At 43.5% G+C, this 20,400-nt stretch overlaps 1 protein-coding gene across 2 annotated transcripts in view; it reads left to right on the top strand.

Annotated features, from left to right (window-relative positions):
• Positions 1–20,400, top strand: part of Tecpr2 (tectonin beta-propeller repeat containing 2) — a 112,120-nt gene that overhangs the window by 303 nt on the left and 91,417 nt on the right. The window contains exons 1-2 of one of the 2 annotated variants that reach the window (XM_038335972.1): positions 164–286; positions 9,209–9,496. In XM_038335972.1, the coding sequence (XP_038191900.1) occupies positions 9,278–9,496 (219 nt within the window). In that variant the 5' untranslated portion in view covers positions 164–286; positions 9,209–9,277. Of the gene's footprint in view, positions 1–163; positions 287–9,208; positions 9,497–20,400 lie in introns of those variants that run through there. The other variant, XM_038335970.1, reaches the window with a different exon arrangement.

Raw genomic sequence — 20,400 nt, 5'->3', positions numbered from 1 at the left:
GTCGCCGTCCCTCTGGCAGCCACTGCGCGCGGCACGTCTGTCACAGCCCGCGTCCGTGCCGGGCACCAGGCGTCTCAGCGTTCGCACACCGCCCGGGGCCGTGGCGGCGCCCCAGCTACCCTTGCTCCTCCCCTCCTGCCCCACCCTGCGTCCCTCGCGGCGGGCTCCTGGCTCCTCAGCCTGGAGATTGACGTTTCGTTCTGTTCTGTCCCCCGACCCTCAGCAGGAACCCTTCCATTCGCCCACCAGCGCCAAGCAGCTGGCTTGGGCACCCACTAGGAGTTCAGTAAGTGCTGGTTAAATGCATAAGCGGTTGCCTCCCGGTTAATAAGGACTGTGTGGCCTCGGAGGCGGAATGGGCAGTGAGGGTTAAAGAATGGGGTGACCCCGGGGTCAAACCCGAGGTCTGGTCACTGCACTTCCCTTTCTTATCAGTTTGCTGGAGCAAGTGTCAACTTCCTAGCTTTAGTTTCGTCATCCGTAAAATGGAGGTGATAAGTTTTTATCTTGGGGTGGTGGAGCGTTAAATGGGTCAGTGCATGCACAGTTAAGTACAGGGTCTGGCTGATCGATCTCAATAAAGGATAGTTTGACTCTGTTGTCACCCACACGACTCTGCTGGCTTCGCAGCCTTTTCCTCTAGTCCATTTAAGTCTCTGGCTTTCCAGTACTTTTGTTTCCCTTCTCAACTTTGCTTCTTTTTCCTGCCCTTTTGTGCTTTCTCGTTCTCACTGATATTCAGGGACTTTTCTGTTCCATTTGTTGGCAGAATGTGAAGGGTATCGTTTTGTCATTAACTGGAAAGATCATTTGCAGCCGAGATTTTAAAAACTTTTGAAGGGAGCTGCAGGAAAGCTGGGTCCTAGGTATGAAGCTGCTCTAGTCCCTTATCTCCAGAGTCTGTCTTAAGCTGTAACCCTTTTTGTACCTTCTTGTACCCAGCTGTAATGCTGATATGCACCGGGACCATTTTGTTTGCTTTTGTAACCTTTCTTACAGCCGGTGTTCACTCATCGAGTGTTTACTAGGGTCCACCTACGCCAGCTGCCGTGCCAGGCCTTACAGATGCGTGGCTTACTCTCAACACCCAGTCACTACCCTCAGGAAGGGTGTAGCCTGGCTCTTGAGATTTCAAACCTGCGAATCCCATTTGATCTTCAGGGTAGACTTGGGAATCAGGGATGAGGAGGATGAAATCTGGTCATTTTTTTCTTAAGTTTAAAAATTTACTTTATGTATATGGGTGTTTTGCCTGCATGTGTATCTGTGCACCCATGTGTGCAGTGCCTGCAGAGGTCAGGAGAGGGCATCAGATCCCCCAGAACTAAAGTGATATGCCAGATGGGTGCTGGGAATTGAACCCTGGTCCTCTGGAAGAGCAGACCTTGTTCTGAAGGGTTGAGCTACGTCTCCAGCGCCAAGTAAGTTTGTTTTGATGTCTTTTTCATTGTCTTTTTCAATGGAAGACTGGTTTTTATTGGGCTTGTTTTCAGGTTTTTCTGAGGAAGTTATTCTTTGGGGTTGAGGAGGATCCCATTTCACAGTAGCTTCTGTATAATTTGAACCAAATGACTCCTAGAACTTAATAGGGAAAAAGAAAGGAAGCAGATAACAACCGATGATTGAATTTGGAGAGATGAGGAATGGAATAGGAGATAGTTATACAAATAATAAAAATGGGCTTTGGGGTCAAGCTTGGAGAATTCTGCCAGTATTGACCCAGGAACTTGGGAGAGCCAGAGGACAGATATTAGGTGGTGTGTTTTTTCTGCTGTGTTTTGTTTTCTGAGACAGGGTTTCTTGTGTGACAGCCTTAGCTGTCCTGGAACTAGCTCTATAGTCCAGTCTGGCCTCAAAATCATAGAGATCCTCCTACCTCTGCTTCCCCACCGCTGGGACTAAAGGTGTGCTCCAACCTTTAGCCCCAGCAGTCGGGATAGGTTTTTTGTTTGTTTGTTTGTTTTTATGAATTGTTGAGACAGAAGCAAGTTTAGATTGTGTGTTTGTTTCCCATGAATGTACGCTTTGGATTTGGTCGTAATAGTTACAGTGAATCTTTGCTGTAGTCTTGGGACAGTGTGGCATAGTTTTTTGTTTGTTTTGTTTTGGGGACAGGCTATCACTATGGAGCCCAGATTATCTATCCACAGACTTGCCCTCAGCACAGGGTTTTTGAGAGAGAGATTAATCCAACAAAGATGAGTACAGTGTTGATTGTACTGTGTTCTAGTAGTTGTTTGTTTGTGGTTTTGTTTTAGTTCATTGATTGGGGATGGAGGTTGGCAGAATCTGGCTGTGTAAACTTTGATTGGTTTGTGAACTGTCAGTGTAGACCAAACTGGCCTTGAATTTATGGCAATCATCCTTCCTCTACCTCCCAGGTTCTGGGATTACAAACTCATTTAGGAGCCAGCAATCCTGCCTCATGCGGGAAGAGCACTTACCTTGCATACCTGGTAACTTGAGTTCAATTCCGGGAACCCATGTAAAGGCAGACAAAGAACTGACCCCACAGTGTTGTCCTCTAGCTTCCATGTAGAAACCATGGTACAGATACACCTACATATGTGTCTCTCTCTCTCTCTCTCTCTCTCTCTCTCTCTCTCTCTCTCTCTCTCTCTCTCTCTCTCTCTCACACACACACACACACACTGATAACAAATAAATAAGAATGTAAAGTTTGCAACTAGAGCAGAAAATGTAGATGGAGATGAAGTTAGATATAGAGCTTTCTTCAGATGTCTGGTTTCAACTCTTGGGTTGGGTTTAATCTGTGAACAGTTGGCTAGCCAGCAGGGAAGCAACCGCCTTTCATTTGCAAGATAAATTATTCCCCGACCCTTTGCATTTTTAAAATATAAAAATCTTTGTTTGTTTGTTTTTCAAGACAAGTTTCTCTGTGTTGTCCTGGAGGTCCTGGAACTCATTCTGTAGACCAGGCTGGCCTCGAACTCGCAGAGATCTGCCTGCCTCTGTCTCCTGAGTGCTGGGATTAAAGGTATTAATCTTAATACATCATCTACTGGCCATGGTAGTGTATGATTGTACTCCTAGCAGACATGAAGCTAAACTAGATGATCCCTGTGAGTTCTAGGCCAGCCAAAGCTATGGTCTGAGACTGTATATCAAAATAAATGAATACCTTAAAAGCCAAAATAAAGATGGATTGTAAGCTCCATTTGTGGTTACACTAAATGATCTTAGCAGATTGTATTTACAAACTTATACACACATATATGTAACAATTATAATTAAAGAGTAAAGAAGCCCAGGAGGTGGTGGCTCACATCTTTAATCCCAGCACTCAGGAGGCAGAGGCAGGTAGATCTCTGTAAATTCTGACCAGTCTAATCTACAGAGCAAGTTCCAGAACAGCACAGAGAAACCCTTTCTCAAGAAAACAAAGCAAAAACAAAACAACAAAACCCCCCAAAACACAAAACCTACAAAGAATAAGAAGCTATGGGAGCAAAAAAGCTGGGCATGGAGGTCCCTGCCCGTAATCTCAGCACTTGGAAGAAGTGTGAGGACCATGGGCTAGTGAGACTGTAAACAAAACAAAACAACAATTGTACAGGAATACTAATTGTTACTTTGTATTGAGTTTAGGGAAGGTCCTTGAGACATAAATGCTATCAGAGCCTCTAGTGACTTGTGACAATTATACTGCTGAGTGCATAATTCTGTTCTGGGTTACTCCTAGCTTTGGTTTTGGGAAATGCTCATTAAAATGATGGTTGGATATAGCCCACCTTCCATGTTTATGAAATTGATGGGGAATGGGAAGAAAATTATAACTTTCTTTTTAAAAAAGTTTTACTTGATGTAGGTATCTGTTTTGTGCATTCCCCCAGTATGTGGGTGCCTATGGAGCTAGGAGAGGGTGTTAGATCCCCTGGAGCTAGAGTTACAAGCAGTTGTGAGCCATCCAAGGTGGGTATTTGTACTCAGGGCCTCTGGAAGAGCAGCAAGCACTCTTAACCACTGATCTGTCTCTCTAGCCCATAACTTTTAACTTCACTTTTGTGTTTTAAACTGGAATACTCATAGCCAAGGAAGCATTGCTTATATATTTTTAATTTATTTATATTTATATGTGTCTGCTTATCCGTATGTGGCCAAAGAGGGCACCAGATTCCTTAGTACTGGAGTGCTGCCAAGTTGGTGGGTGGGTGGGTGCTAAGAACCAAATCCATGTCCTTTGGAAGAGCAGCAAGTGCTCTCACCTGCTGAGCCATCTCTCCAGTCCTAGCATTATTTATCTTAAAGACTGGAATAAAAGGGCTGGGGTATAGCACTAGCAAGAACGAGGGCCTTGTGTTTGATATCAAGCAGAGAAAATACAGAGGCAGGGCAGAGGGAAGGGGATTGCATTGAGAATATTCTTTCTTAATAAGACTAGAAGTTAACATTTTATTTATTCATTCAACAAATATTTATAGACAGCTTCTCTGTGCTAAATTGACATTCCTTCTCACAGAAGAGGTTATTTAGCAAGTGAAGAATCAGAAGCTGTGATGAGGATTATGAAGGCCATGTGGATGGAAAGGAGAGTTTAGGTATTCATAAGTGATCTGGCTGGGAAGGCCTTTCTGTAGCTGAGCCCCCAGGGATGGAAAGAAGCCACATCTGTGGAAGGAGATCATTTGGTGTAGAGGGATAGTGAATTCTAAAGCCTGAGTGGGGAGAAGGCGTCCTTAGTGTTAGCGCTTAGAGAATAAGTGAAGGTGAGCTAGAGGGAGAAATTAGGATTAGTAAGCGCCAGGGTTTCAACCTGGACAGCATTTGGTTCAGAGTCTGGCTTTGCCCACCTACTTCAGAACTGTGACTATTTTCAATAAGTTAATTTTAGTAGTGCTATTACACCACCAGGATTACAGGTCTGTGCCACCGTACCTGGCTTATATTCCGAACCATTTTCAGATGGGTAAATGGCAACCTAGAGCCATTAAATAATTTCCCCAGGGTCCCACAGCTAATCTTAGGAGATCCTTGGGACTTCAGCCCCAGTCCTTTCCCCCTCTGATGTCATTAGCTACTCCAATGTGCTGCTGTTTTTCTGCAGCAGAAAGTTTAGTTATGGCAGTGGGTCTGAACCTGAGGTAGGGCAAAATGGGACTTTGGCTTGTGTGAAAATTAGGCAGTGTAGGAAATGCAGAAACACTAGTCAGGAGTGTTCGTTGAGTCTAAACAGTTTTCATCAAATGAGTCACAGGACAGGGAGGCAACAACTCTTGATTTCTTCCAAGCCCACCCCAGACATGCCTTCTCCTGTGGGCCGGTTTTGTCAGAGTCAACTTGAGCCCATTTCCCATCTGCCCATTAGGTGAAAGGAACAGATCTGGTGCTGAGTTCTCCCAGAACCCCACCTAAAGAGATTCAGTAGGCCTCCTGGCTGACTCTTGGGTTCTGTGTCTTATTGACCTCAGAAAGTCCTTTGGAGAAACATGTTTAAAGCATAAATCATTATGACAGCTATGGAAGACAGTTTGGCAATGCATTTTAAAATTTCGATATCTTGACCTCTTGAAGCTCCTGTTAGTATTACTAATTCACTTCCACTGGACCAGCCTTTTGCCACCTTTTGAAATATTTACAAGGGTCTGGAGAAATGGCTCAGAGGTTAAGAGTACTTGTTACTTCTGCAGAGGACCTGGGTTAGGTTCCCAGCATCCATCTCAAGTGGCTCACAACTCCTTATAACTCTGGCTCTGGCCTCCAATGGTGCCTTCAAGTGCATGTGCATGCATATGTGTGTATATACTCAGACAGTCACATACACACACAATTAAAAATTAAAAATAGGGGCTGGAGAGATGGGTCAGCAGGTAAGATACTTCTCTGCTCTTGCAGAGAACCTAAGTTTGACTCCCAGCGTATGGTGGCTCACAATTATCTGTAACCTCTGTTCTAGGGGATTCATAACCTCTTCTGGCCTCTGCAGATACCAGACATGGTACACAAATATACACGCAGGCAAAACTCTCATACTTGTAATACTAATAATACATTTTTAAAAATAAAAATATCTTTAAAACCAGTTCCCAACAGTATGTGTGGATATGTATCTGTGTTGCTTATAATGGTACAATCAAAATATGTTAAGAGAATTTTAGTTGATCCATATAATGTATTCTTTGTTTTTTCTTTTGTTTAGTCTTGTCAGTGCCTACTATGTAGTCCAGGCTGGCCTGAGGTTCACTTTGTAGTTCCCACTGGCCTCTAATTGTGGAGTCTTGTAGACTAGGCTGGCCTCAAACTCACAGAGATCCATCTGCCTCTGTCTCCCGAGTGCTGGGATTAAAGATGTGCACCACCACCGCCCAGCAAAAGATGATATTTTGCTGCTGTTCCATTTCTGTCACTCATTCTTTCCCTAACTGTTGTCCTTTCTCATCATTTGTTCATCTGTTCAATGCGCAGTTGTCGAGTGCCTCTGACATTCCTAGCCTTTTTCTGATGCTGGTCTAGAGGGTGTAAGTGAGACATTGTGGCCTCTGCTCTCATGGGATTTACAAAGCTCTGTGTGTGTGTGTGTGTGTGTGTGTGAGCACGCATGCATGCATGCATGTGCACATGCATATACATGCTTACATGTGCAACAAAGCAAAAAGATATGTAGAAAAAGCAAAGCAGATGACATCGTGCAGTGCTGGGGTGGGTGGCCAAACATATCTTGTGTAGGAGGGGCGTTTTAGTAGAGACATATTTGTTGAGGCCCTTCTTTATGGCAAAAGCCAAAGAGAGATCCGGATCATTCAAGACCATCAGGTAAGAATGATTTTGATGGCCGGGTAGTGGCACACGCCTTTAATCCCAGCACTCGGGAGGCAGAGGCAGGCGGATCTCTGTGAGTACAAGGCCAGCCTGGTCTATAAGAGCTAGTTCCAGGACAGGCTCCAAAAGCTACAGAAAAACCCTGTCTTGAAAAACCAATAAACAAACAAACAAACAAATAAAAATGAGTTTGATGAACCTGATCAGAAGAGGACTAAGGGCTCAGTCACTCAAGCATATAGTGATAGAAAACTCAAAATGCCAGTGAATGAGGCATCCAAAAAGTTTCTTGAACCTGTACTGGCTAATTTTATGTTTACTTGGCACAGGCTATAGCTATCAGAGAGGAGGAAGCCTCAGTAGAGAAAATGCCTCTGTGGGGCATTTTCTAAATTACTGATTGATGGGAGTGGACTCAGCCCATTATGGGTGGTGCCACCCCTGGGCTGGTGGTTCTGGGTTATTTAAGAAAGCTACTTGAGCAAGCTTTGGGGAGCAAGCCAGTAAGCAGCACCCCTCCATGGCCACTGGGCATCAGCTCCTGCCTCCAGGTTCCTGTCTCACTTGAGTTCCTGTCCTGACTTCCTCCAGTGATGAGTAGCAATGTGGAATTGTCAGTCAAATCTTTTCCTTTCCCAGTTTGCTTTTAGTCATGGTGTTTCATCACAGCAATAGTGACCCTAACTAGGACAGACCTGAAGATGTAAACTATACCTCCAGGTTGAATCAGACAGACTGACAATGTGCACCTGTTGGTTATATCAGAGTGATGTCCAAGGGCTGTGGACTAAGGGGAAAGATTGAGATTCAAGGCTCAGCTCGGTGGTCTCAACTGAGTCTCTCACTTCAGTGCCGTCTTCTGAAGGTTGGGGAAGAGGCCACTTCATGCCAGGGCAGAGCAAGGCTTAAACCGAGTGAGTGAACTTGGTTAGCCACAGGTGCTGATTAGTGTAGAGTAGTCTCTTGATTTAGTGCATGGATGAGCAGGTAGGAGCTGCAGGGTGCGTGGGTTCAAACACTGACATGGCTGATGGCTATGGGAACCAGACATTAACAAGGAGGGGGTTATTTCTCTAGAGTGGGCTTTTTGTTCTAATACAGGCGTTCTCGTGTGTCCTACTCAGACAGGTGGGACTTCATTGCTGGATGTTTTCGGTGGAGTCTTTACAAGACTTTTTCTGGGGGGTGGGGATTGAAGCAGAGCTAGAGTCAATTGAGAAAAGTTGGAGATTGATTGTTTTGATATTGTTTTCACTGTAGCCCAGGCTAACCTGAAACTTACTGTGTAGCCCAGTCTAAATTTGAACTTAGAGCAATACACTTGCTGCAGTCTCCTGAGTGCTGGGATTACAAGTATTCTTCTGACTATTAAAGAAGTATGAAAATGAATTTAGGCATGACTATTGGGACCATTTATGAGAGGGGGGAAGGGAGAGGGAGAGGGAGGGAGGGAGAGGGGGGAGAGAGGGAGGGATGGAGAGAGGAGAGGTGCGCTTAGGAAAAGGACAGCACATACTTGAGTTGTGGAGTCTTCTCAAGAGAGCTGCCTCCTGGCCTACTTTAGTTCACACTAATCCTGATCTTCTCATGAATGCCCTTGATTAATTCCTATAGTTTTGTATCTCTTTGTTGTTGCACTGCCTTTCTATCTAGATCATAAACTCCTTGAAAAGAATTATGCTTTATGCTCTTCTGTTCCATCACTGTGTTGACCATAGCTTCAGTAATTCATTTTTCATTATAATATTATTATTATTTCACGTGTATGGATTTTGCCTGCATGTAAATCTGCAGCACATGCATGCTTTGCCTATAGAGGTCAAAAGAGAGCTTCAATCCCCTGGAACTGGAGCCACATGCTTGTGAGCCATGATGAGGGTGCTGGTGATTCAGCTCAGGTCCTCCAGAAGAACAGTTAGTTCTCTAAACCACTGAGCTGTCTCTATCATCCCAGTTTGTTGTTTATTTTGGTTTTTCGGGACAGGGTTTCTCTGTAGCTTTGGTGCCTGTCTTGGAACTAACTCTTATAGTTCAGGCTGGCCTTAAACTCACAGAGATAAGACTGGCTCTACCTCCCAAGTACTGGGATTAAAGGCATGCACTACCACCGCCTGGTGTTTATTTTTATTTTAAATTATGTGAATGTGCCTCTGTCTGTATGGGAGTATGTGTATGTGAGTTCAATATGAGTGGTGGCCCGTAGAAGGTATCCCGTGGAGCTGGAGGTTGTAGGCTACCTGACATGAGTATTTCCCAAACTTGAGTATTCTGCAAGAGAGTTACATGCTTTTAACCATTAAGACATCTTTGCTACCCCCTCACCTCCCAACCATGATTCTTTCCTGTTGAAAATATCATGTTTCTATTATTAAACATTGTGGCTTTTTGGTATGACTAGGCACTGAAAGAGTTACAATGCTGTATTCTGTAGCCTGCAGGTTTCCCTAGATGATGAATAAGCATTCCTTCTGCCTGAAGAACATCTGTGGAAACCTTGACCATGGCATCGATATCAGAACCTGTTACATTCCGAGAATTCTGCCCTTTGTACTATCTCCTCAATGCCATTCCCACAAAGATCCAGAGGGGCTTTCGCTCTATTCTGGTCTACCTCACAGCCCTGGATGCCAACGGGGACTACATTGCGGTGGGCAGCAGCATCGGCATGCTCTACTTGTACTGTCGGCACCTCAACCAGATGAAGAAGTACAACTTTGAAGTAAGTCTTGTTTTCCTTTGCATCTGATTATGTGCCAGCCATAGCTGCTGTTTCTCCACTGGTGTTCTACCTGTGCTCCATGGGGCACTTTACCTTTGACTTGCTGGCCTCCAGCTCCATACCTCACTCCAACTAAATATTGGTGTTTTTCTTTCCCCACCTCTGTCAGGGGCCAGCCTCGACAAAAATACCTTCCTTCCAGAGACGAGGCCTGCGAATTTAGAAATATAGTAAAGAATACAAAGACACGTACAAAAATAATAAAACACAGAAACACATAGGTTAGTATCGGGAGGGAATTTCAGTGAGTACTGAAAATTCAGCTGCGTTTAATTTCCAACAGTTTAATATACCCCTAATTTCAAAAGGTAGGAGTAGAACAAAAGGACTGCATTAACATACAAATGAAAAGTCTGGGGTACATTCACCACTCCTGCCCTTGACTCCTGCCCTAGACTGAACACTCTTCAGGCAAAACACTCCCTGTGGAATCCCAAGTTACTTTCATGAAGGGAACTAGAACTTAGTTAGATCCTTAGACTTTTGTTTTAGGTGGGAACCAACTACTTCCCTGTTTCAGGAGCACGAGGTCTGGCGACTAGCCACACCTGTTTACATTAGCAGAACTATTGAGAGAGCTGAACTCTGATTTACAACTAGGTGGGACCTCTGTTTGAATTAGAAGCACAAAACAAGTCTCTCTGACCTTTGGCCTCTTTGGGCCCCCACAAACCTCTGTCTCTAAAAATCTTTTCTCACTTTAAAAGAACATTTAAATGTTTACCTATTACACCAGGCAGTGGTGGCACATACCTTTACTCCCAGCACTCTGGAGGCAGAGGCAGGCAGATCTCTGAGTCTGAGGCCAGCTTGGTCTACAAAGTGAGTTCCAGGACAGCCAGGGCTACACCAAGAAACTCTTGAAAAACAAACAAAACAATGTTTACCCGTTTCTAACAAAGTTTGATTCTCAGTGTTGTGCCCAGATTACGACCCCCAGAGAGAGACCACCAGAGAGGCCCAGACTGTAATAAGCAAGGTTTAATCAGCATAATACAAACCTGTTTGGAACCCATCTCTGACCCCACTGCAGTGAGGTAGAGAGGAGTTGTATCTCCTCTGTGGGGTAAGTTTTTAAAGGTGTAACTACAAAGAGGCTTTTTGAAGCGGCTTTTGGCACGGGCGCAAGGTCTTTTGGTCTGTCCCATCCCGCTTCTTTATCACCAGGTGGCTGGCTGGCTGGGCTAAGTGACCTTGTGCTTGGATCTCCCCGGTGGTAGGAGTGGGGAAGGCCACTATCTTCCTGGGAAAACATTCTGCTAGGAAATTTCTTCTCGCCCAAGGCTCCCACACTCAGTATCTAACTTAAATTCTACTCTCTTGAGATTATTCTGCAAAAGATTTATGGTAGCCGGGCGGCGGTGGCGCACGCCTTTAATCCCAGCACTCGGGAGGCAGAGGCAGGCGGATCTCTGTGAGTTCGAGACCAGCCTGGTCTACAAGAGCTAGTTCCAGGACAGGCTCCAAAGCTACAGAGAAACTCTGTCTCGAAAAACAAAACAAAACAAAACAAAAAAAAAAACAAAAAACAAAAAAGATTTATGGTAATCGTTGACATAGTCCCAGACTATAGGCATCTTAATAAAGTGACCTCTCTACAAAGAGCTCCTGAGTCTCATGTGAACGGCCTGGGGCAGCTGTCACCACCTAGTGAGCTTCTGTTGCTTACCAAGTGCATAGCTTTAGTCTTAAAAATAAAAAAAAAGTGGGCGGTGGTACCACATGCCTTTAACCCCAGCATTCAGGATGCAGAGGCCAGCTTGATCTATGGAGTTAGTTCTAGGACAGCCAGGGATACACAAAGGATTCCTGTCTCGAAAAACAAAACAAACAAACAGAAAAACCCCACAAAACAAAAACTATGTATGTAGCCCTGGAACCCATGACCCTTATGACTCAGTCTGAGTTAAGATTCCAAGTGCCCTAAGTTATGCCTGGTGGATAATGATAGTAAGTGGTGACAGTGGCATTTGAACTTGGCAGACTATCTAGTCTGAACGAATGTAGCTTAGCGTTGGAGTGCTTGCCTAGATGCATACAAGCCACTGGATTCAGTCCTCAGTACTGAAAACAATAGCAACAAAACTATTGTAGGGGTTAGAGAGATGGCCCAGCAGTTAAGACCTTTGGTAGAGGACTTGGGTTCGGTTTCCAGCACCCTCATAGTGACGCACAACCATCCCTAATTCTAGTTCCAGGGAATCTTCTGAACTCCCAAGGGCACCAGCCATGCATGTGGTACACATATGTATATATAAGTAAAACACTTATATGCATTATATAACTTAAAAAGAAAAACTGTTGCTCTTGTTGTTTTTAGTTAGGTAGGTAGGCGGTTCAAGATACCATCCTGATGTAGCCCAAACTAGCCTGAAATTCACCATGTACTTAATCTAGCCTCAAACTTGTGATACTCCTACGTTAGCCTCTTAAGTTCTGGGATTGTTAGCAAGCACCACCATCCATTTCCCATTGCTATTTACTTATTTATTTATTTGGTGGATAATATTTCACAGATTCGACTGCTCAAGTCCCCCAAACATTGAAGAAAATCATAATTAACATTTAAACTATAATTACAAATTTAATATATCAAAAAAATTTCAAATCTTCAAACACTTAACAAGGAAGAGTTATGAATGAAAGATGAACCCTAGCAAAATAAACTGAAGTTACTGTCAGAGACATAGAGCTTAAACTGCTAAGGATAAGAAAAACCCTTAGGCTGTGCATGTTGGCACCACATGTCGTTAATCCAAGCACTGGAATGACAGAGGCAAGTGGACCTTTGTGAGTGCAAGGCCAACCTGTTCTACACAGCCAGTTCCAGGACAGCCAGGCCTATTAGAGAGCCCCTGTCTCAAACAGAACAGACAAACAAACAAAAAATTCTTAAACATAACTAGAAAAAGTAGCAGTAGCCTATTACCTGTAGTGGATGGTGATTTGAATGACTGTACATTTCCCTTAGAAATCAGAAGACAGGGGCTGGAGAGATGGCTCAGAGGTTAAGAGCATTGCCTGCTCTTCCAAAGGTCCTGAGTTCAATTCCCAGCAACCACATGGTGGCTCACAACCATCTGTAATGAGGTCTGGTGCCCTCTTCTGGCCTGCAGGCAGACACACAGACAGAATATTGTATACATAATAATAATTAATTAATTAATTAAAAGAAATCAGAAGACAGTAGCATATATTCTGAAAGAACTACCCAGCCGAGGATGGTAGCACGCACTTGTCTCAGCTACATGAGAACCTGTGGTAACAGGATCAGAGTCCCCAAACAACATAGCAAGACCTCTCTTAAAACAAACAAAACTTCCAAAAATTTCCTAGCCTCGAAATGTCTGTTATAAACAAGAGCTATCTGGGTGTCATGGCTCACACCTGGAATCCTAGTACTTGACAGGCTAGACAGGCAGATTGCTGTGGTTTTAAGGTTAACCTGTACTACTGAGACCCTCTCTCAGAAAAATCAAGGTAAACCAGATGGCAAAAACCCGTGATCCTAGCTTTCAGGAGGCTGAGGTAGCCTCTTGAGGTTGTGAGTCTGAGGCCAGCCAGCTCTACACAGCAAGGTCCAGGCCTACCAGGGTTTTATAAAACAAATAATTAAACAAATAGAAGAGAAGGAAAAGGAAGGATGGGAAACAAAGTTTTCTTAGTTAAAGGAAAACAGAATATTGATTGTCAATACCTGCTCTGAAGTTATTGTTTAAGGAAATTCTTCAGAGGGAACAGCATTAGGAATGAAAGAACAGTTAGAGTAAATTCTTAGGGAAATAAAATAGGTCATTTTTTCCATATTGAGTTCTTTAAGATATATTTGACAGTTGAAATCGATGTGTGTAGATATAGTCATATGAAAGACAGTTATAACATGAGTGGGGTGCTGTATGGTGCTAAGGATCATATGTTCTGTTTGCAGAGGTGAAGAGTATATGTGAGTTGGGTACAGCTCAGTGTGGTAGAGCACATGCTTAGCAAGTACAAGCCTTTGCACTCCCAAATATGCATATTAAATATGCATATTTATTTACTACATATACAAGTATTTAAATGCAAATGATTCAAATATATCTAAAAGACAGAAATTGTCAGAGCAAATTCACAAAAAGATGAAGGCAAGGCATAGAAGCATGTGCCTGTTACTTTGTGTGTGTACGTGTGTGTGTGTGTGTGTGTGTGTGTGTGTGTGTGTGTGTGTGTTTGATCCCTGAAGCTCACTGGCCAGCCAGAGGTTCAGTTTCAGTGAGAGACCCTGCTGAAAACAAAGATGATGAACTGGCAATATGATCATCAGGTAAAGGCACTTTCTGCTTGGAACTCATGTAGTGGAAGGAGAGAACCAGTTTCTACAGTTTGTCCTTGGACCTCTACATATGTACATAGGATGTGCTTATTCACACACACAAATAAGTAAATTTAAAGCAATTGAAGAAAGACACCCAACATCAACCTCTGAGGCTCTACATGCATGCACACACAGATGCATGTGTACCCACATGTGCGTATCTACACTAACAGGTACATACACCACGCATAATACAACACATACATACCATACCATACTCAAACAGAAAGAGTGAAATAAATATAGTACTAGGCAGAAATTCAATTAAGACGCAATGATACCAATTAAGTTAAAAGTAACAGGATAGGGCTGGGGCGATTGCCTAGTTGGGGAAGTACTTGCTGCACAAAGCAGGAGGATTCAAATTCAGATCTACAGGACTACACAAAAAAGCCTCCAGTTCCAGCACTGAGGGCCAAAGATAGAGGGATTCTGGGGGCTTGTTGACCAGCCGGACAGTCTAGCTGAAAAGGTGAGCTCCAGGTTCAGCTAGAGATCCTGTCTTAGAAAATGAGTTAAAGGGGCTGGAGAGATGGCTCATCCGTTAAGAGCACTGGCTGCTTTTCCAGAAGACCTGGGTTCAATTCCCAGCATCCACATGGCAGCTCACAACTGCCTGTAACTCCACTTCCCTGGGATCTCACATCTTCACATCAATGCACATGAATAAGTTAAAATAAAAATTATAAAAAAAAAGAAAATAGGTTAAAGAGTGTACTGGCTAGTTTCGTGTCAACTTCATACAAGCTAGAGTTCTTTTGAAAGATGGAACTTCAGCTGAGCAAATGTACCTACTAGAGTAAGCACCCCCCTTTGGTTTTTCAGGATAGGGTTTTTCTGTGTAGGCTGTCCTAGAACTAGCTCTGTACACCAGGCTTGCCTCAAGCTCTGAGCTCCACCTGCCTCTGCTTCACAGCTATCTGGCATGGTGCATTTCTTTATTGATGACTGATGATGATTCCATCTTAGTGTAGTCTTTGCTACCCGTTGGCTAGTAGTCCTGGTGCCGTAAGAGAGTAGACTGAGCAGGCCTGAGGAACAAGCCAGCAAGCAGTGATGCACTGATGCTCCATGGCTTCTGCATCAGCTCCTGTCTCCAAGTTCCTGCCTTGTTTACCTGCCCTGGCTTCCTTCATGACTGACTGTAATCAGGATATGTGAGCTGAAATAAATCTCCTCCCTTCCCCCAAGTTGCTTTTGGGAATATTGTTTTATCACAACAATATAAACCCTAACTAAGACAGAGGACAATAGAAGAGGATATAGTGAGTTCCAGTTCAGCCAGAGTTATACAGCAAGACCCTGTTTTTAAAAAGGTGTGGGGAAAACAATGGAAGCTGGACATGGTGATGGTGACACAAGTCTATACTCCAGCACAGCAGGATCAGAATTCAAGGGCAGCTTTGTCTGCATAGTGAGTCCCAGGCTTGCCTGGGCTGTGTCAGAATTTATTTCAACAACAGCAACAACAAAGTAAAATGATACACCATGTATGTAAATACTAATCAATAGAAGGTTAGAGTAGATGTGTTAATATCAAGACTGCCTTCTAAGCAAAGAGGTTAACAGGATAAAAAGGGATGTTACATAATGACAGTGGTTCACAAAGAAGACATAGGAGTCCAAGTGTGTCAGTCCCTAATGACACAGCTTCATCATACATGAAGGAAGAACTAGAACAAGTCAGTATTTACAAGAAACTTGGATTCTCTCAGTAATAAAAGTAGAAACTAGGAAAACAAGAGTATAGAAGAATTGAGGGCTCACTGTCAGCCAGCTTCATCTAAATTGACATCTATAGAACTGAGTACACATTTAAAAAACATAAAAGGCAGAGTATCAGTCTCATTCTGTGGCCTTGGCTAGTCTGGAATTCACTGTGTAGACGAGGCTGTCCTTGAGCTCAGAGATTAGCCTGCCTCTTCCTGCAAGTGCTGCAATTAAGGGGAGCACCACCATCCCACCTGGATACATACTCTTTACAAATACATGTGGGGCATTCGCCAAGATTATGAGTCATAAAATGTGCCACCACAAGTTTAAGTTAGATTGCACTGTTTTGCTGTTTTGTGGAAACATAATTATATAAAGTTTACAGCTTAGTGAATACACACATACACACCATCCCTGGTAATCACCTAGATTGGATAAAGAACATGTATAGCAGGGTCCAAAAAGAACATCAACCATCTTCCTCTGTCTCTCTTTGCTTTGTTGCCTTGAAACAGAGTCTTTTACTGAACCAGAAACTAGCCATGTTACATAGGCTAGCTGACCATTGAGGTCCCAGGATCCATCTATCTCAGCGCTTCAGTGCTGGAGTTATAGTCATATACACACATTCCTGCCTTTTTTTTTTTTTAACTTGGGTGCTAGGGAGTTGAACTCAGATCCTCAAGCTTGTACCATAAGCATTCTTAGTCACTCAGTCATCTCCTCAATCCCTTGAAATAACATCTTTTTTTGTTTCGTTTTTTTTCAAGAGAGGGTTTCTTTGTGTAGCTCTGGCTGTCCTGGAATTTGCTGTGTATACCAGGTTGGCCTCAAACTCAGAGATCTGCCTGTCTTTGCCTCCTGAATGCTAGGATTAAAGGCTTGCACCAACACTGCCCAGCCAAATAGCATCTTTTAAAATGAAGTTATGTCCTAAAGAAGGAAACAGACCCTTAATGTGGTAAATACAGCTAGTGTGTGCTTTTTTGAGTAGTATCTTTGGAATTCCACCACCAGCTCCCCACCCCCAGGTGGTGGGAGGGGGCAGATGGAAACACAAAAATTTCTTCTTACTTATTGGCCAAAAGTATGATGATGATGGACCAGAGTTTCCAACTGTCTGATATGAAGCTAAATACATGATGTCTCTTTGCTTAGTCTTCAGCTTGTAATTTCTTGGACTCGCCTTCAGGTTACTCGATGGTTTGATACCCAAGGGGGGTTTCTAGCTCTCATTTTCACAATGTCTCCATGCTTATTCTCCCAGCAAATTCAGTCAGCAGCTATCTTTGGAGTCAGTATTCTCTCTCATGCCAGGTCCTCGATCTGTGTAAAACACACTGTGGGCAGTCTCTGCCTTTGTGGAGCTACAAGCCTAAAGAAAAGACCAGAAAAATAAGAGAAGTAAGCTAAGTAAAATATCAAGCAAATGAAGCAGAACAAACCGTCAAGGGGCTCAGAGGTGTGGTAGCAGTTATCAGGAAGTCCAAGGAACATCCAGCTGAGAACATGACACTTAACAAACATTTCATGAGCATGCCCAGCACAGTAGTTGCTCCTCCGGTGGCCCATTTTAGCAGGAGGGTTGTAAAGGCCCTGAGCCTGGCCGTGTCCGTCCTGTTTCAGTCCAAAGTCAGGGTTCAGAGAGTGATGATGTGCCCTTCAGCTCAGGTCAGTCTGGTATCGTTTCTGAAGTGATGCAGAAATGTGTCTCTCCATGCAGCTAAGGTGTGTTTGTCTAATGTCTTCCTTTGCCATTCCCTATGAAAGTAACTCCTGGATCTGGGCCTGTGACGTCTGCTCATTGATGTGTTGGTATCATTGTAACATGGAGGCTCTCACAAGTCCTTACCATGGGTTGTTCCAATTCATTAATGGCTAGGTGTAGTGATATTTCATTTGTATTTTAATAAATAAAGCTTGCCTGACATTCAGAGAGTAAAACTGCTGCACTGATCAGTCTTACAGACCAGGCAGTGGTGACACACACCTCTAATCCCAGTAGCCACACTAGTTTGCTATAGAAACCAGGTAGTAATGGTGCACACCTTTAATTCCAGCCCTAGAGAGGAATATAAAACAGGAGGAGACAGCTCTCATACACAGTCTCATTCTGAGATTCCTGGACGCAGGATCGGCATTTTAGACTGAGGTAGAAGTCAGAGTCAGTGGCTGGCTGTTTTGCTTTTCTGACCTTCAGGTTGAACCTCAATTTCTGTCTCTTTTTTTTATTATTAATTGTGCTATAGCTAGGAATTTAATTTTCAAAATTTTTTGATCGTGGCTCCTGTCTCCATATTTAGGAGTCTGAGGCAGAAGATCGATCTGTTTAAAGCCATTGTGGGCTGTGTAAAACATTCCAGGCCCGCCTGGGCTATCTGTCTTGGTACACCCTCATATTGGATTTCTTGGAACTGGAATCACAGATAATTGTGAGCTGCCTTGTGGGTACTGGGTACTGATCCCAGGTTCCTCAGAAAAGTAGCCAGTGCACTATTAACCTCTGACATCTTTAAATCTCTCCATCCAACCACGTAATAGTTCTTCATTCCCCTAGTTCAGTTTAATTCCAAATTTATGTCTGTGTGTGCATGTGAGGACTTTTGTTGTTGTTATTTTTCTTTTTCAGAGAGGATCTTATATGCATTCACTGTATAGTCAAGGATATCTTTTAACTCCTGGTTTTTCATCCAGTGCCCCCCAAGTGCTGGGATTACAGATGTACGCTACCATAACCTGGTTTATGTAGTGCTGGGTGGTCAAACCAGGACTTCATGTGTGCCAAGCAAGTGCTCTACCAAATTGAGCCATGTTCTTGGCACCCCCACACATTTGTTTTTCATGGAAATTAACAAACTGATTTTAAAGTGTAGATCAAATTGTAACAAGTAAAATAGCCAGTATATTAGTTCAAAAGAACGAGATGTGAGACAATGAACTCATGGGAAGCCAATTACAAAACTTCAGTAGCTAAGGCAGTGTGGCATTAGGGTAGACCTGCAGATTACTGGCACAGAGCCAAGAGGAGACAGCCACAATGGATTTGGACACTGGAGTCATTGTAGATGTGTATAGGCTGAGGATCACTTGTCTAAACTGAGACCACTATTGGTTCTACTTTTTGAGTTTGAATTGGGCTGGAGTTGGGACTGGGCAAGCTGTACTGCAGGATGTTTTCTGATAAATGGCCTGCAGTATTGAATATGGACATAGAAGGAAAATGAAGCTGGATCCTGCTTCACTTCACATGGTGATTTTGTCTGCATTTTAAGTATTGTGTGCTGGCAATCTAGGTGTCCCCCTTCCTGAGTCATTTGCCTCATCCTCAGCCAGCATCACTCCTTACTCCATTGTGAGTTAAGAAAGTTGCCAGAGGAGGCCGCAAGGTTGTATGAGAACTCTAACAGTCGCTCTTTGTTTGTGAAGAAGGAAAAAGAGGCAAATTTTATGAATATCTTATTTGGCCTTCTTAACTATGTCAGAATATTTTGCACATACCAGGTATTTGATATGCTAGCAGGTTCTGCTGAAGTTTAAGCTTTGGCTCACCACAAGAAGCTCATAATGAAAGCTTTGTCAGACTTCATGGTTCCCATGAGCCAGCTCACAAAGAGCGCTTTCTTTCTCCTGATGTGGTTTTGTCCACGTATAAAGGAAAAGCAGCCTGCCAAAGTGCATGAGAAGGTGGGTGGAGCCAGCCTGATGCTTTGGTGTAGGCCCTGAAAGCCAGTCCAGGCACCTTTCAAATCAAATCTTCCTTAACAGCTTTGTTTCCTTTTGAGACAGTCTCACTTTATTGTTCAGGCTGGCCTTGAACTCATGGCAGTCCTCTTGGCTCAATCTCCTGAGTACTAGGAATTGCCAATTTGCATCTTCCCAGTCTTTACATTTTTTTAAAAAATTTATTTATTTATTATGTATACAGTATTCTTTGTGTGTATGCCTGAAGTCCAGAAGAGGGCACCAGACCTCATTACAGATGGTTGTGAGCTACCATGTGGTTGCTGGGAATTGAACTCAGGACCTTTGGAAGAGCAGGCAATGCTCTTAACCGCTGAGCCATCTCTCCAGCCCCCCAGTCTTTATATTTTTTTAATATTAGATTTCTGTTTCAGGAGGTTTTATTGCTAGCCAGAAGACAGCAATATGTGGTGTAGGAAGTTGAGAATAAGGGAGGCAGGAGACTTAACACACAATAGATTAGATCACAGATGGCCAGAGTTATCTGAAAGAAACAGCAAGGTGACTTGATGGGTAAAGACCTGTGACCTGAGTTCAATCTGGAGGAAACCTACTCCTGCAAGTTATCCTCTGACCTGTACCCAGCGTACACAGCATGTGTGCACACATAGATACACATCCCAAATAAGCAAGCAGAAGAATGTCTCCCATGCCAGATTGAGAAAGGACTGCTTTTATTCCAGAAAAGAGAATGTCAGAAGGAAGGGACTGTCTGCTGTGTCACTTGGAAAAACTAAGCATCAGCTCCTGTAGCAGGGAAACCCAAGAGCTGTGTCCCAGAAGGACAGCTCTATTCAAGGTCTGTGCTTCAAGCAGCTCTCATGGTGGGACCCTTGTGGTCTGTGAGCATGATATGTGATCAGAAATTGTTCCCTTCTTGCCAAGTATTCCACAGATACTTGCTGCTCATGTTGATAGACTGTGGAGGTAGAATACATAGGTCACTCCTGAATAACCGTTCGTTTATTATAAAATAACAAGGTGGCTTTTTGACTTAATCTTCAATCTCTCAAATATGGTCATTAGTCAGTCTCCT

The sequence above is a fragment of the Arvicola amphibius genome, chromosome 7 (genome assembly GCF_903992535.2).
Source record: "Arvicola amphibius chromosome 7, mArvAmp1.2, whole genome shotgun sequence".
NCBI lineage: Eukaryota > Metazoa > Chordata > Mammalia > Rodentia > Cricetidae > Arvicola > Arvicola amphibius.
Note: the sequence above shows the minus strand (reverse complement) of the source record. Positions and strands in the feature narration are given on the sequence as shown.